This window comes from Grampus griseus, assembly GCF_964374135.1.
Source record: "Grampus griseus genome assembly, chromosome: X".
NCBI classification, from domain to species: domain Eukaryota; kingdom Metazoa; phylum Chordata; class Mammalia; order Artiodactyla; family Delphinidae; genus Grampus; species Grampus griseus.
The window spans coordinates 105,832,534-105,847,207 of NC_138999.1; the positions used below are offsets into that span (position 1 = coordinate 105,832,534).

Sequence of the window (14,674 nt, forward strand, 5' to 3'; positions counted from 1 at the left end):
CGGGCTTTCTCTAGTTGCAGTGAGCGGGGGCTACTCTTCATTGTGGTGCACGGACTTCTCATTGCAATGGCTTCTCTTGTGGCAGAGCACGGGCTCTAGGCACACGGGCTTCAGTAGTTGTGGCACGTGGGCTCCAGTAGTTGTGGCTCACGGGCTCTAGAGCGCAGGCTCAGTAGTTGTGGTGCACGGGCTTAGTTGCTCCGCGGCATGTGGGATCTTCATGGACCAGGGATCGAACCCATGTCACCTGCATTGGCAGGCGGATTCTTAATCACTGCACCACCAGGGAAGCCCCCATTTGTTTATTTTTTGTTTTTATTTCCATTGCTCTAGGAAGTGGGTCAAAAAGGATGTTGCTGTGATTTATGTCACAGAGTGTTCTGCCTATGGTTTCCTCTAAGAGTTTTATAGTGTCTGGCCTTACATTTCGGTCTTTAATCCATTTTGAGTTTATTTTTGTGTATGGTGTTAGAAAGTGTTCTAGTTTCATTCTTTTACATGTAGCTGTCCAGTTTTCCCAGCACCACTTATTGAAGACGCTGTCTCTTCGCCATTGTATATTCTTGCCTCCGTTGTCAAAGAAAAGATGGCCACGTGTGCGTGGGTTTGTCTTTGGGCTTTCTATCCTGTTACAGTGATCTATATTTCTGTTTTTGTGCCAGTACCATACTGTTTTGATTACTGTAGCTTTGTGGTATTGTCTGAAGTCAGGGAGCCTGATTCCTCCAGCTTTGTTTTTCTTTCTCAAGATTGCTTTGGCTATTCGGGGTCTTTTGTGTTTCCATACAAATTTTGAAATTTTTGTTCTAGTTCTGTGAAAAATGCCATTGGTAGTTTGATAGGGATTGCATTGAATCTGTAGATTGCTTTGCGTAGTATAGTCATTTTCACAGTGTTGATTCTTCCAATCCAAGAACATGGTATATCCCTCCATCTGTTTGTATCATCTTTAATTTCTTTCATCAGTGTCTTATTTTCTCTTTCAGATTTTTTGTTAGTGTATAGGAATGCAAGAGATTTCTCTGCATTTTGTATCCTGCTACTTTACCAAATTCATTGATTAGCTCTAGTAATTTTCTGGTAGCATCTTTAGGATTCTCTATGTATAGTGTCATGTCATCTGCAAACAGTGACAGTTTTACTTCTTCTTTTCTGATTTGGATTCCTTTTATTTCTTTTTCTTCTCTGATTGCTGTGGCTAAAACTTCCAAAACTATGTTGGATAGTAGCGGTGAGAGTGGGCAACCTTGTCTTGTTCCTGATCTTAGAGGGAATGGTTTCAGTTTTTCACCATTGAGAACGATGTTGGCTGTGGGTTTGTCATATATGGCCTTTATTATGTTGAGGAAAGTTCCCTCTGTGCCTACTTTCTGGAGGGTTTTAATCATAAATGGGTGTTGAACTTTGTCAAAAGCTTTTTCTGCATCTATTGAGATTATCATACGGTTTTTATCCTTCAGCTTGTTAATATGGTGTATCACATTGATTGATTTGCATATACTGACGAATCCTTGCATTCCTGGGATAAACCCCACTTGATCATGGTGTATGATCCTTTTAATGTGCTGTTGGATTCTGTTTGCTAGTATTTTGTTGAGGATTTTTGCATCTATGTTCATCAGTGATATTGGCCTTAGTTTTCTTTTTTGTGGCATCTTTTTCTGGTTTTGGTATCAAGGTGATGGTGGCCTCATAGAATGAGTTTGGGAGTGTTCCTCCTTCTGCTATATTTTGGAAGAGTTTGAGAAGGATAAGTGTTAGCTCTTCTGTAAATATTTGATAGAATTCGCCTGTGAAGCCATCTGGTTCTGGGCTTTTGTTTGTTGGAATATTCTTAACCACAGTTTCAATTTCAGTGCTTGTGATTGGTGTGTTCATATTTTCTATTTCTTCCTGGTTCAGTCTTGGAAGGTTGTACTTTTCTAAGAATTTGTCCATTTCTTCCAGGTTGTCCATTTTATTGGCATAGAGTCGCTTGTCGTAGTCTCTCATGATCCTTTGTATTTCTGCAGTGTCAGTTGTTACTTCTCCTTTTTCATTTCTAATTCTGTTGATTTGAGTCTTCTCCCCTTTTTCTTGATGAGTCTGGCTAATGGTTTATCAATTTTGTTTATCTTCTCAAAGAACCAGCTTTTAGTTTTTATTGATCTTTGCTATTATTTCCTTCATTTCTTTTTCATTTATTTGTGATTTGATCTTTATGGTTTCTTTCCTTCTGCTACCTTTAGGATTTTTTGTTCTTCTTTCTCTAATTGCTTTAGGTGTAAGGTTAGGTTGTTTATTTGAGATGTTTCTTGTTTCTTGAGGTAGGACTGTATTGTTATAAACTTCCCTCTTAGAACTGCTTTTGCTGCATCCCATAGGTTTTGGGTCATCATTATATGTATATTTTAAACACAACGTCTCAGCATCTTGAAATCTTCCATACCCCTCGTATAAACATGTACCACCGCTTGCTGATTCTTTTTATACCAGTGTTGGCTTTCAGAGTGCCATTTTTCCCAACCACTGTTCCCTCACGATTTCTGACTGCCTGGCTCCTTTATGTAAAAGCTTTCTTGGACATCTTTCTCTCTGTGTGCCTTCTTGCCTTTCTCCTTACCCGGTACAAAGCCTGAATGTGCTTTCACAAAGAGGCCTTAAGTTACCTCAGCATACTTTATTCCACTCTGACTTGTTCACATCCAAAACCTTCTCCAGTATTCATACCTCATTTTCTTCTGTATTCCTGTGCCCCACATATACTTATTTTCTAAATATCATCTTCCCCACCTGCATTTCACTTAAATACTTTTTTTTTTAATCATCTCCCATCCCTTTCTTTTGGTGCTTCCCTCCAGTCCTAAGGTTTCTGTCTTTTGTCAATCGGTTTTCTCTCTTTTAGTCTTAACCTTTCTGGTAGTTCTGTTTTCTCACCCTTCTCCAAAAGCTCACACTCTGATAATATATATGTAGTTTTCAGTTGAATGCTTCTGAATAAATATCTGCTTTTCAAAACAGTGAAATCTAAACTATTCGTATGGAAATAACCCCTGGGAAGATGAGGTCTCCGCCTGAAAGTTTCAAATAGAGATTCTCCTGCTAGTGTTGAATGATGGAGCTTTATCTTATATTATCTGAAATGGGATGACTACTTGAACCATGCAAAATATTCACTATTATGAAATGAGAATAGATCATTGATTTTACACTTTTATTTTGATTGACCTGAGAAACAAAACTTAGCCATCTCAGAGAAGGTAACTTTCATATGTTTTAGATTATATTCAGCGTTTATTCTTCAGGATAATTATAGACTTAGAAATGTTTAATACTGTCTCCTAGTCCATGCCAAAGTCCCTTCCAGTAATGAGAGGAATTCATAAGCTACAAGACAACCCAGTCCATTTTATACTGATATTGATTGTTGTAGCTGTTCATGCCTGTATTGGGTTAAAATCTACTGGCTTTAATTATATTCATTAATTCTGCCCTCAAGCTAAACAGAATTTGGATCCCTTTTCTACATGACTGCCTTTTAGATAGTTATTCTATCCTCTACACCCCTCTCCCTACAATTTTCTTTTCCCTTTGAGATAAATACTTGACTCTTCCAACTCTTCTTCATAGAATACCATTTTCATCATCCTGATTGCTCTCTATGGAAGTTACACTTCGTTAATGTCCCTTCTAAAATGTGTTCAGAATTAAAAATAATATTCAGTATGTAGCAGAATTGAATCTGGATGTTGCACACCTGTACGTTAATGCGGACTGAAGTTACTTCAGGTATTTTAGCTGCCATGTAATGTTGGCTCATGATGAGTTTGTAATTAACTCAAATCCCACGATTTTAATCTGGAGGTTTCCCTTCACATGACTTCTTTCCAAACCAAGATTCTATCTTCCTTTAGTTGTACCACAGATTTTTAAAGTCAGAATATAAGACTTTACACATATCCCTATTTTATCTCATTAGCCTATCAGCCAGCCTTGGTTTCTTTGAATCTTGGTTTTTGTCATCTACCTTATGCTGATTCAACAAAGAGTCTTGAAGCTAGTGCTAGAACTTTTTCAGACATCTGGGAAACAATAATCAAAAATCATGGAGACTGTCTTCCAAAAATTGTTGTATGCAGATATAACTCAGCTCTTGAGGTGTATATGAATTAATACCATTGTAAATTGGGCCCAGGAAAGACTGAAGTCCATTGCCAGCCTGCAAGACAGAAGCCTTTTGTTGAACATTAACTCCAAGAGAGATGATGTTCCAAGACATATTGTGCCAACATAATGCCAAAAGAGCTGCTAATTCTTCCCAAGAAATCAGTTACTATACGTATGAAGTAGAGACAGAGTCATTGTGACCATTCTTTTATTTTGCATTTGGCAAGCATGTACTGAGCACAGTGTCAGGAACAGTGTGAGGTTCTAAAGAACCAGGTTTGCCTGGGGCAACCCTTATTTGTGCCTCTTGTCCCAATGAAATTATTAGTAGCATCATTTTTCAGTTTCAAAAGAGTTCAAGTTTGGAGGATAAATTATCTTGGCCACTCTTCTCATAATCCAGCCAGTTCCTTTTAGTGTTTTATCTTGGTTAAATATTACACAGCTGTAATTTGGCAGCTCTAATGAGGCTGCAATAGTACTTCTCTTCCATTTGAACAGTTTGTTTCTTGACCGTGGGCAGTTGATAGCAAAAGTAACTGCAGTTAAGGTCTACAAGTACTTAGTATTTTTCCTGAGCCACCCTCTAGAGGGCAGTATTATATACATTTGAAATGATCCAATTCTAACAAAAATGGACTCTGTTTATACGTGAAAATCATAAACATTTGATGCTCTTAAAGAATACATTGGAACCAACATTGTGAATAAAACTTATCTTTTGCTAATCAATAAAGAAATACTAAAAATTCATTAACATTCTGAACATTCTTTTAATTGTAAAAACTAAACTTAGATGCCTTGAATATACAATGATCCATTATAACAATTATGCATAGACTTCAAGAATCTGCATATTTTATGCTTCTTTCGTGCTTTTCCTAATTAATGATTTTACATGGTTAATAATTTTAATATATTCTGCATCACATAGTTTTCATATTTATGTAAAATAGGCACTTAAAAATGAATAGTTCTGATCTACCTGCTTAAATATTACTTTCCTCTGAAAGAGAAAACAAAAATGCTAGTTTTTACTTTATAACCTGAATCATGTGGTAATGTAGGATTCTAGTATTTAGAATTAGAATGTTTCTTTAAAATTGTGTCATCAGTGGGTAGTTTGTTAACTCCTAATATCAAAAGTATATTGCTTGTGTTTGACATTTTTGGATTTCCTAATGTAATGTTCTCTTTTTAGAAAAGGTGGACAAGTCCTATTTTCAAGAGAAGATGACTTTTAACAGTTTTGAAGGATCTAAAACTTGTGTACCTGCAGACATCAGTAAGGATGAAGAATTTGTAGAAGAGTTTAATAGATTAAAAACTTTTGCTAATTTTCCAAGTAGTAGTCCTGTTTCAGCATCAACACTAGCACGAGCTGGTTTTCTATACACTGGTGAAGGAGACACCGTGCGGTGCTTTAGTTGTCATGCAGCAGTAGATAGATGGCAGTATGGAGACTCAGCAGTTGGAAGACACAGGAAAGTATCCCCAAATTGCAGATTTATCAATGGCTTTTATTTCGAAAGTAATGCTGCACAGCCTACAAATCCTGGTGTCCAAAATGGTCAGTACAAAGCTGAAAACTGTCTGGGAAACAGAAATCATTTTGTTTTAGAAAGGCCATCTGAGACTCATGCAGACTATCTTTTGAGAACTGGACAGGTTGTAGATTTATCAGACACCATATACCCAAGGAACCCTGCCATGTGTAGTGAAGAAGCTAGATTAAAGTCATTTCAAAACTGGCCAGACTATGCCCACTTAACCCCAAGAGAGTTAGCTAGTGCTGGACTCTACTACACGGGTATTGATGATCAAGTACAATGCTTTTGTTGTGGCGGGAAACTGAAAAATTGGGAACCTTGTGATCGTGCATGGTCAGAACACAGGCGACACTTTCCTAATTGCTTCTTTGTATTGGGCCGGAATTTTAATATTCAAAGTGAATCTGATGTCGTGAGTTCTGATAGGAATTTCCCAAATTCAACAAATCCTCCAAGAAATCCAGCCATGGCAGATTACGAAGCACGGATCATTACATTTGGGACGTGGATATACTCAGTTAACAAGGAGCAGCTTGCAAGAGCTGGATTTTATGCTTTAGGTAAACTTTATTATAAAAGTAGGCTAATAAATAACTTTCCAACTATCCCAGGGCTCCTAAAAAGTAAATAGATGCCATTTGCCCCCGGAACTGGTAAATATTTAGGTGTAGGCCGACATCATTATTTATATTAGTATTATTCTGTGAACCCTTATGTTGAATCTGTAATATAACCACTGAATTTACGTGGAAAAGATTACCATATTATGAGTCATATTTATCTTTATGTAATTGTGTTTTGGAGAAGAATGACATGCAAAAGATGATAGATATCCCTGATAGAAGAATAGGTCTGATAGTAATACTAACTATAATTTATTACACACCTCCTATATGTGCTCAATGCGTATATTACATGCATTTTCTCTATGCTTCACAACAACCCTATAAGAAGAGTTAACATTAGGGAGTTTACTTTGGCTGATGTTAAAATTGATACCTGCCTTTTGTACATAGACTGTATATTTGAAAGCTGCCCTGTATATTCAAAAGATACCTTATTGCTTAAAATGAGCACTTTTCAAATGGACTGCTGTAGACATGTCAGTAGGGAAGGAAGGGCCATTAGTGTGATGGCTTCCAGAAATATTCAGAAAAATTATACCGTTATATATCTGACCCAGTTACTTTAAGATTGAATAGTGCCAAAATACAAAATATAAGTTATTTCAATATTTTATTTACTTAGTATCATATAGCAATCTTGAAAGTTTGTTTAGTGTCATATAGCTATAACCTTAGAGAAACTTATATATATGCTGAACTTTATTGTTAAAGTTTCACAGTTTGAAAAAGTAAATGTAGCATTGATGGCCCCAAATGACATATGTTAAAACAATTGTGATTTTTCACATAAAAATTGGGAAATTTTATTTGTGTCTTCTGTAAAATACCTCAAATTGAATCAGTGAATTTAGTGTGTATTTCCTCCTCAAATGATCTTATCTGTTACTTAGATGTGAATTCAGATATCTTCTTTTAAGCTATGAGACTTTCATGTAATTTAGAAATGCTTAATTTTATAGTATTTAAAAGGATATTTTGGGGTAAGCTTGTAATTGCACAAATACATGTATTTTTACTTGTGTGTTTCTTAGGTGAAGGTGATAAAGTAAAGTGCTTTCACTGTGGAGGAGGGCTAACTGATTGGAAGCCCAGTGAAGACCCTTGGGAACAACATGCTATGTGGTATCCAGGGTAAGGTATTTAAATGTTCCTTCAGTGACAGGCAAGTTGGACAGCACACAAGCAGTGGGAAGACTTGAATAACTTTTCACGTCAGCTATTTTTGCCTTCACCAATTGAAATTTGAAATTCACACCAGGTTTATAAAAATGGGGTCACCTACTTTATATACATTTGAACAAAACACCTAAGCCAGGCTTCCCTGGTGGCGCAGTGGTTGAGAGTCCGCCTGCCGATGCAGGGGACACGGGTTCGTGCCCCGGTCCAGGAAGATCCCACATGCCGCGGAGCGGCTGGGCCCGTGAGCCGTGGCCGTTGAGCCTGCGCGTCCGGAGCCTGTGCTCCGCAACGGGAGAGGCCACAACAGTGAGAGGCCCGCGTACCACACACAAAAAAAAAACAAAAAAAAAACACCTAAGCCTTCTCCAGTGACCAAACCATTCATTACTTACGTATCACATCTATGACGTTCAGATGATTCTATTTCTAAACACCAAATTAGGAACGTATGGGACTTCCCTGGTGGCGCAGTGGTTAAGAATCCGCCTGCCAAAGCAGGGGACACAGGTTTGAGCCCTGGTCCAGAAAGATCCCACGTGCCACAAAGCAACTAAGCCCATGCGCCACAACTACTGAGCCTGCGCTCTGGAGCCCGCCAGCCACAACTACTGAGCCTGTGAGCCACAACTACTGAGCCTGTGAGCCACAACTACTGAGCCCGTGTGCCACAACTACTGAAGCCCATGCACCTAGAGCCCATGCTCCACAACAAGAGAAGCCACCGCAATGAGAAGCCCGCGCACCGCAATGAAGAGTAGCACCCGCTCGCTGCAACTAGAGAAAGCCCCCGTGCAGTAACGATGACCCAACGCAGCCAAATTAATTAATTACTTTTTTTTTAAAAAAAAGGAATGTATGCTTTTGTTGTTGTTTGGAAGTAGGCTCTTTATTTTTTTTATTTTTAAAATTAAAAAAAAAATTTTTGTCCTTGTTGGTCTTTGTTGCTGTGCGGCTTTCTCTAGTTGTGGTGAGCGGGGGCTACTCTTCATTGTGGTGCATGGGCTTCTCATCGTGGTAGTTGCAGCACGCGGGCTCAGTTGTGGCGCACGGGCTTAGTTGCTCTGCAGCATGTGGGATCTTCCTGGACCAGCGGTCGAACCCGTGTCCCCTGCATTGGCAGGCAGATTCTTATCCACTGTGGGAAGTAGGCTCTTTAATGATGGGCATGAGAGCCCATGTTGCCAAGGAGATTCCTTAAGAATCCATCATGCCCTCTAACAAATACTACTGAATCTCGCAGATTCTAAGGCACACAGTTGGTCACATTTTCAGATCTCTGAAACCAGGACACATCTGGTGGTGGGTCATAATTTAATTGGCAGTGGTAGTACATAATATAATCATGCTGCTTACACTCAGTGGCATCTTAGAAAGATGACATATTCTAAACATCTCTTTGCTGTCTTGCCTCTTTAAAATAAAGTACACAGATGTGTACAGTGTACAGTGATGTGGATTTTTGGCCTACAAAATAATACAACTTAAAACTTCAGAATGATCATTTGAAAATAAATTTTAACCTTAAACAGCCTTAAAAGGAAAAGCTGAAAGCCTAAAGAATTCCTTTAAAATGTACAATTGGTTAATCTCTAAATAAAACTCGTTAAGATTACTTAAAACTTGTTTTTAAATGTCAAGGTGCTAATTTAATAATTTGTGTAAAAGCTGAAAGTTCTCAAGTTGATATTTTTGTTGTACTGACATTAGCATATTAGGATAACAAAGAGAACATTTTTTTAACCTTAAAATGATAGTTTAATAAGGAATTGAGTAACATTTTATTTTGTGGCTCCTTAGAAATATCGAAAAGCAAGTTAATGGAATTAAGATGATGGAGGTTATATCTTTAATTATACTTTACTAATTTATGAGCTACTAAAGTTTAACGTTTTATTTGTTTAGGTGTAGATTTCTGTTAGAAGAGAAGGGACAAGAATACATAAACAATATTCATTTAACCCATTCAATTGAGGAGTCTCTGGTAAGTCACATATTGTAGAATATATATTTTCAGATATTACATAATTTGTTTTGCAATGATTTCTTAGTATAAAATTCATAGTATAGTATTTTAGATTAATAATGTATGGTGATAGAATGTAAAACAAGGGTGAACCCTAATGTAAACTATAGACTTTGGGTGATTATGACATATCAGTGTAGGTTCACTGATTTTAACAAGTGTGCCACTCTGGGAAGGATGTTGATAATGAGGGAGGGAACGCATGTGTTGGGGCAAGGGGTACATGGGAAATCTCTGTATCTTCCCCTCAATTTTACTGTGTACCTAAACAGTCTTTAAAAAGTAGTTGTCAAAAAATATTAACTCTGCTACATTGCTAAACAAAATATAATGGTTCAGAAGAGAGTTATGCAAAATCACCTAAAGAAACAGAATCGCTCCCAGGGCAGAAGGCTTGATGGAGGTGTTAAGACACCAAAAGAAGGTATGTGTGACCAAAAGGAAGTCAGTGAGCAAAAATGATACAAATGAACTTATTTAACAAAACAGAAACAGACTCACAGAAAACAAACTTATGGTTACCAAAGGGAAAAGGTGGGGAGGGGGATAAATTAGGAGTTTGGGTTTAACATACACAAACTACTATATTTAAAATAGATAACCGGGACTTCCCTGGTGGCGCAGTGGTTAAGAATCCGCCTGCCAATGCAGGGGACGTGGGTTCGAGCCCTGGTCTGGGAAGATCCCACATGCCGCGGAGCAACTAAGCCCGTGCACCACAACTACTGAGCCTGTGCTCTAGAGCCCGTGCCACAACTACTGAGCCTGCGTGCCACAACTACTGAGCCCTTGTACCACAATTACTGAGCCCTTGTGCCATAACTACTGAAGCCCGTGCCCCTAGAGCCTGTGCTCCACAACAAAGAGAAGCCACTGCAATGAGAAGTCTACGCACCCCAGTGAAGAGTAGCCCCAGCTCGCCACCAACTAGAGCAAGCCCGTGTGCAGCAATGAAGACCCAACACAGCCAAAAATAAATAAATTTATTAAAATAAATAAATAAAATAAAATAGATAACCAACAAGGACCCTACTGTATAGCACAGGGAACTCTGCTCAATATTCTGTAATAAGCTAAATGGGAAAAGAATTTGAAAAAGAATAGATATATGTATAACTGAATCACCTTGCTGTACACATGAAACTAACACAACATTGTAAATCAACTATACTCCAATATAAAATAAAAATTTTAAAAGTAAAACAGTAATGTATGGTGAGCTTAAAGGGGAGATCTTGAAGAGTGCTCGTTTTTCTTAAGCTAAAGCAAATTTGTGAAAAGGGAATCAGGATGAACTGATTTAAGTATCACTGTAGGCGAAAATGGGCTTGAAGAGCTAAAACACTTAAATCCCTCAGCCTTCTGAACTTAGACTTGTATAATGTGTTTTGTACTACTAGTCTTTAACTTTTCACAGACAATATTTAAAATCTCAAAAAGGTATCTGTATTGATAGTGTGGCCTGGGGTGGCCAAGGCATCAGTACTTTGTGGAAAGAGCCCTGGACTAGAATGAGACAGAAGAGTTGCCATTATGGCCCTGCCATGAACTGTATTGCCTCAATCAAGTTGTTTAATCTCCCTGAGCCTCAGCTTTTTGTCTGTAAAGTGAATGGATTGGGTTAGATGATCTTTTAACTTCTAGCTTCATCAGGCTATATGCCTCTTGTGAATATTCATATGTTGAACTGGAATAAAGCTAATTTATAAACTCATGATTAACATAACTTCTCAAATTGAAGTAATTGTCTTCTGCCAAAAGGAATTCTAACTTATAATTCATATTTCTATTTTAGACGAGAACTGCTGAAAAAACACCATCATTAACTAAAAGAATTGGTAAATATTCTTATTAAAATAAATACTTTAATTTCATTGCCAGTTTATTATACTTGTTATTTATAAGGTGGAAAGGTAAACTGATTCTTTCAAGGTATATATCTTTGAGATGAGATTGCTGTAGACTTAAGAATTAATGAAGTGCCTATAAATTTAAGTTGGATATTTATATACTGGGAACATTAGTTCAGAGGTTGGACAGTTTTTCCAAGTTCCAGAGGAACAGCTGTAGGCTCTCCATTGTTACTTCTGTTAAAATCACAAAAAGCGTTAAGTGTATTTTTTTTTTCGTTAAGTGTATTTTTGTCAATGGGGTTTCTTTAGTTAGCCAGGATTGTGAATCCAGTGCTCTACTAATGTGCCATCACCATGATCAGCCCTAACCTTCCTGCTTCCTTATTCCATGCCATCTTTTTGCCTTCCCCAGCTTCTTCACAAAGGGGTATGGTTTGGTTTGTTTACCTCCTATTACCTTTTAGAGAGGTAGAGGATTTTTATCACAAAGATTATTTACTCATGATAGGCATCTTTAAAAACTAAAGTGTGCAGAGAAAGATATTATGTGAAACAAAGAAGATATCGTTATCCCACTTTTCAGATGAAGAAACAGAGAGGTTAAGTGACCTGCCCACGGTTACATTACAAAGCGTTAGTGGAACTAGGACTGTAAATAAGGTCTTCTGAATCCTACATCACACTACAGATCTCATTCTCAACGTAGGCATCATGTTTCAAAAATAGAATATGTCTGGTGATTCCCCACTCCCTATACTCATAACATCATCTATTTAGTATCTTAAGGATTAGAAGGCAAGAGAATACTATATATATTCATACGTATGCTAGAGAAGGAGAGCCAATTTGATACTATTTGATTAAGGTTTTGTAATGTGCATAAATGATACAGTTTAAGAAATCATTTATTCCAGCCTGTATTTTTGAAATTGTCCAGAAACAAAGATTCTATAACATTTCTTGATAATAATCATCCTTATACTGCATACTATTCTTTTTATGACTAGTAAGACTCTTGCTCTGGTTTAGGATTAGTGTTTTTAAATGAAGATATAATTCATATAGCAAAAATTGCACCCGTATAAAGTATACACTTTAGTGGGTTTTGATACATTCACAGGGTTGTACAACCATAACTACTATTTAATTGCAAAACATTATCATAACCCCAGAAAGAAACCCCATACTCCTTAGCAGTCATTCACCATTGCAGCCCCTCGACCCCCAAGCACAAACAACCACTTATCTACTTCTGTTTCTATAGATTTGCCTATTCTGGACGTATCATATAAGTGGAGTAATAATGTGTGGTTTCACGGTTCATCCAGTCATATAAGTTCAACCCTTATCATATATGAGTACTTCATTATTTTTTATGGTGGAAAATATTCCTTTATATGGATAATACCACATTTTGTTTATCCATTCATTAGTCAGTGGACATTTGGGGTGTTTCCACTCTTTGGCTATTATGAATGATGCTGTTGCTGCTATGAATGTTTGTGTTCAAGTTGTTGTGTGGGCATATGTTTTTAGTTCTCTTGGGTATATGTTTAGGGATGGCATTTCTGGGTCATGTGGTAACTCTATGTTTAAACTTTTGATAAACTGCCAGACGGTTTTCCAAAGTGGCTGCACCATTTTATATTCCCACCAGCAGTGTATGAGGGTTTCAGTTAGTTTTTCTGCATCCTTGTTAACACTTGTCTGTCTCCTTATTACAGCCCTCCTAGTGGGTGTGAAGCATGTCTCATTGTGGTTTTGATTTGCATTTCCCTGATAGCTAATGATGTTGGGCATTTTTTTATGTGCTTATGGGCCATTTGTATGTCTTCTTTGGAGAAATGTCTGTTCATCTCCTTTGCCCTTTGTTTAGTTGGGTTACTTTTTTTTTATTATGGAGTTGTAATAGTTCTTTATATATTTTAGTTCTTTATACATTATACATATAAGTCCCTTGTCAAATATATGATTTGCAAATATTTTCTCCCATTCTGTGGGTTGTCTTTTCACTTTCTTGTTGGTGTCCTTTGAATCATATTACTTTTTAATTTTGATGAAGTTCAACTTGTCTGTTTTTTGTTGCGTATACTTTTGGTGTCATGTCTAAGAAATCATTGCCTAATCCAAGGTCACCTGTGTTTTCTTCTAAGAGTTTTATGGTTTTAGCTCTTAAATTCAGGTCTTTCATCCATTTTGAGTTAATTTTTGTATATGGTATGAGGTGGAGGTCCATCTAACCATCACCCAGATCAAGATATAGAACATTTCCACCACCCTGGAAAGCTCCTTCAGGCCCCTTCCCAATCAATATCCACCCTCAAGTTATATTCTGACTTCTATTACCATAGATTAGATTTGAACATCTTAAAAATGTAATCATACAGTATGCACTCTTTTGTCTCTGGTTCATCATTATGATGATGTTTTGTTTATCGTATCTATGTGATTGATCCATGTTGTCTGTGGCAGTAGTTCATTTTTCTTTCTTGCTGTGTAATATTTGAATATACCAGAATTTACTTATCCATTCACCTGATGATGGGCATTTGAGTTGTTTCCAGTTTGGCCCTGTTATAAATACACTGCTGTGAATATTCTTGTGTATGTCTTTGGTGGATATATGTACTCATTTTTAATACCCAAGAGTGGGGAAGTTCCTGGCGGTCCAGTGGTCAGGACTCAGCGCTTTCACTGCCGGGGCGCAGGTTCAATCCCTGGTCGGGGAACTAAGATCCTGCAAGCTGTGTGGCGTGGAAAAGAAAAAGAAAAATACTGAAGAGTGGAATTGATGAGTCAGAGGAGAAGTCTCCTCTTTTAGCACATCACTACACAATCTGTATTCCTACTTTGAGTGTCATTAAAGTGACTTTCTATTTGCTTTCTTGCCTTATCTAGTCCACCCTCCCCTCAGCTGCAGAAACTAAGAGAGATAGGAAGCTGATACATTCAAGGTTACAGACTGCGTCTTCCTCTATTTCCCATGATTTTTTCAAAATAATTGCTGGTGATTCACTAAAGGCATCCACGCTTTTCAGAATTTTGAAGCGCTTAACCCTTTTCTTATCTGTTTTACCTTATCTTGTACTGTTCATGTAGTCTTTAAAGCACCTAATCTCAATTCATAATGCTACAAAATACATACTCATTGCATTTTCAACTGTTGTAAGATTCTGAAAGTGATTCTTCAACGCCCAAGTATTTCTAAGTCCTCTTCCCAAAGCAGCTTTGGTTTGGTGGTTTGGTTTTGATTTGTTGTTGTTGTTGTTTATTTATTTGGCTGCGTTGGGTCTTAGT

General features: G+C 37.4%; 1 protein-coding gene across 11 annotated transcripts in view; it reads left to right on the forward strand.

Moving 5' to 3' along the window:
• Positions 1-14,674, forward strand: part of XIAP (X-linked inhibitor of apoptosis) — a 54,908-nt gene that overhangs the window by 19,075 nt on the left and 21,159 nt on the right. For 6 of the 11 annotated variants that reach the window (XR_014298522.1, XM_082681408.1, XM_082681403.1 and 3 more), the window contains 4 exons: positions 5,353-6,256; positions 7,354-7,453; positions 9,404-9,482; positions 11,320-11,362. Coding sequence is in view for 10 of the 11 variants with exons in the window: in XM_082681408.1 (XP_082537534.1) it covers positions 5,353-6,256; positions 7,354-7,453; positions 9,404-9,482; positions 11,320-11,362 (1,126 nt within the window). In the remaining variant the exon portion in view is untranslated. Of the gene's footprint in view, positions 1-5,347; positions 6,257-7,353; positions 7,454-9,403; positions 9,483-11,319; positions 11,363-14,674 lie in introns of all 11 variants that reach the window. The other 5 variants (XM_082681400.1, XM_082681404.1, XM_082681405.1 and 2 more) reach the window with 2 other exon arrangements.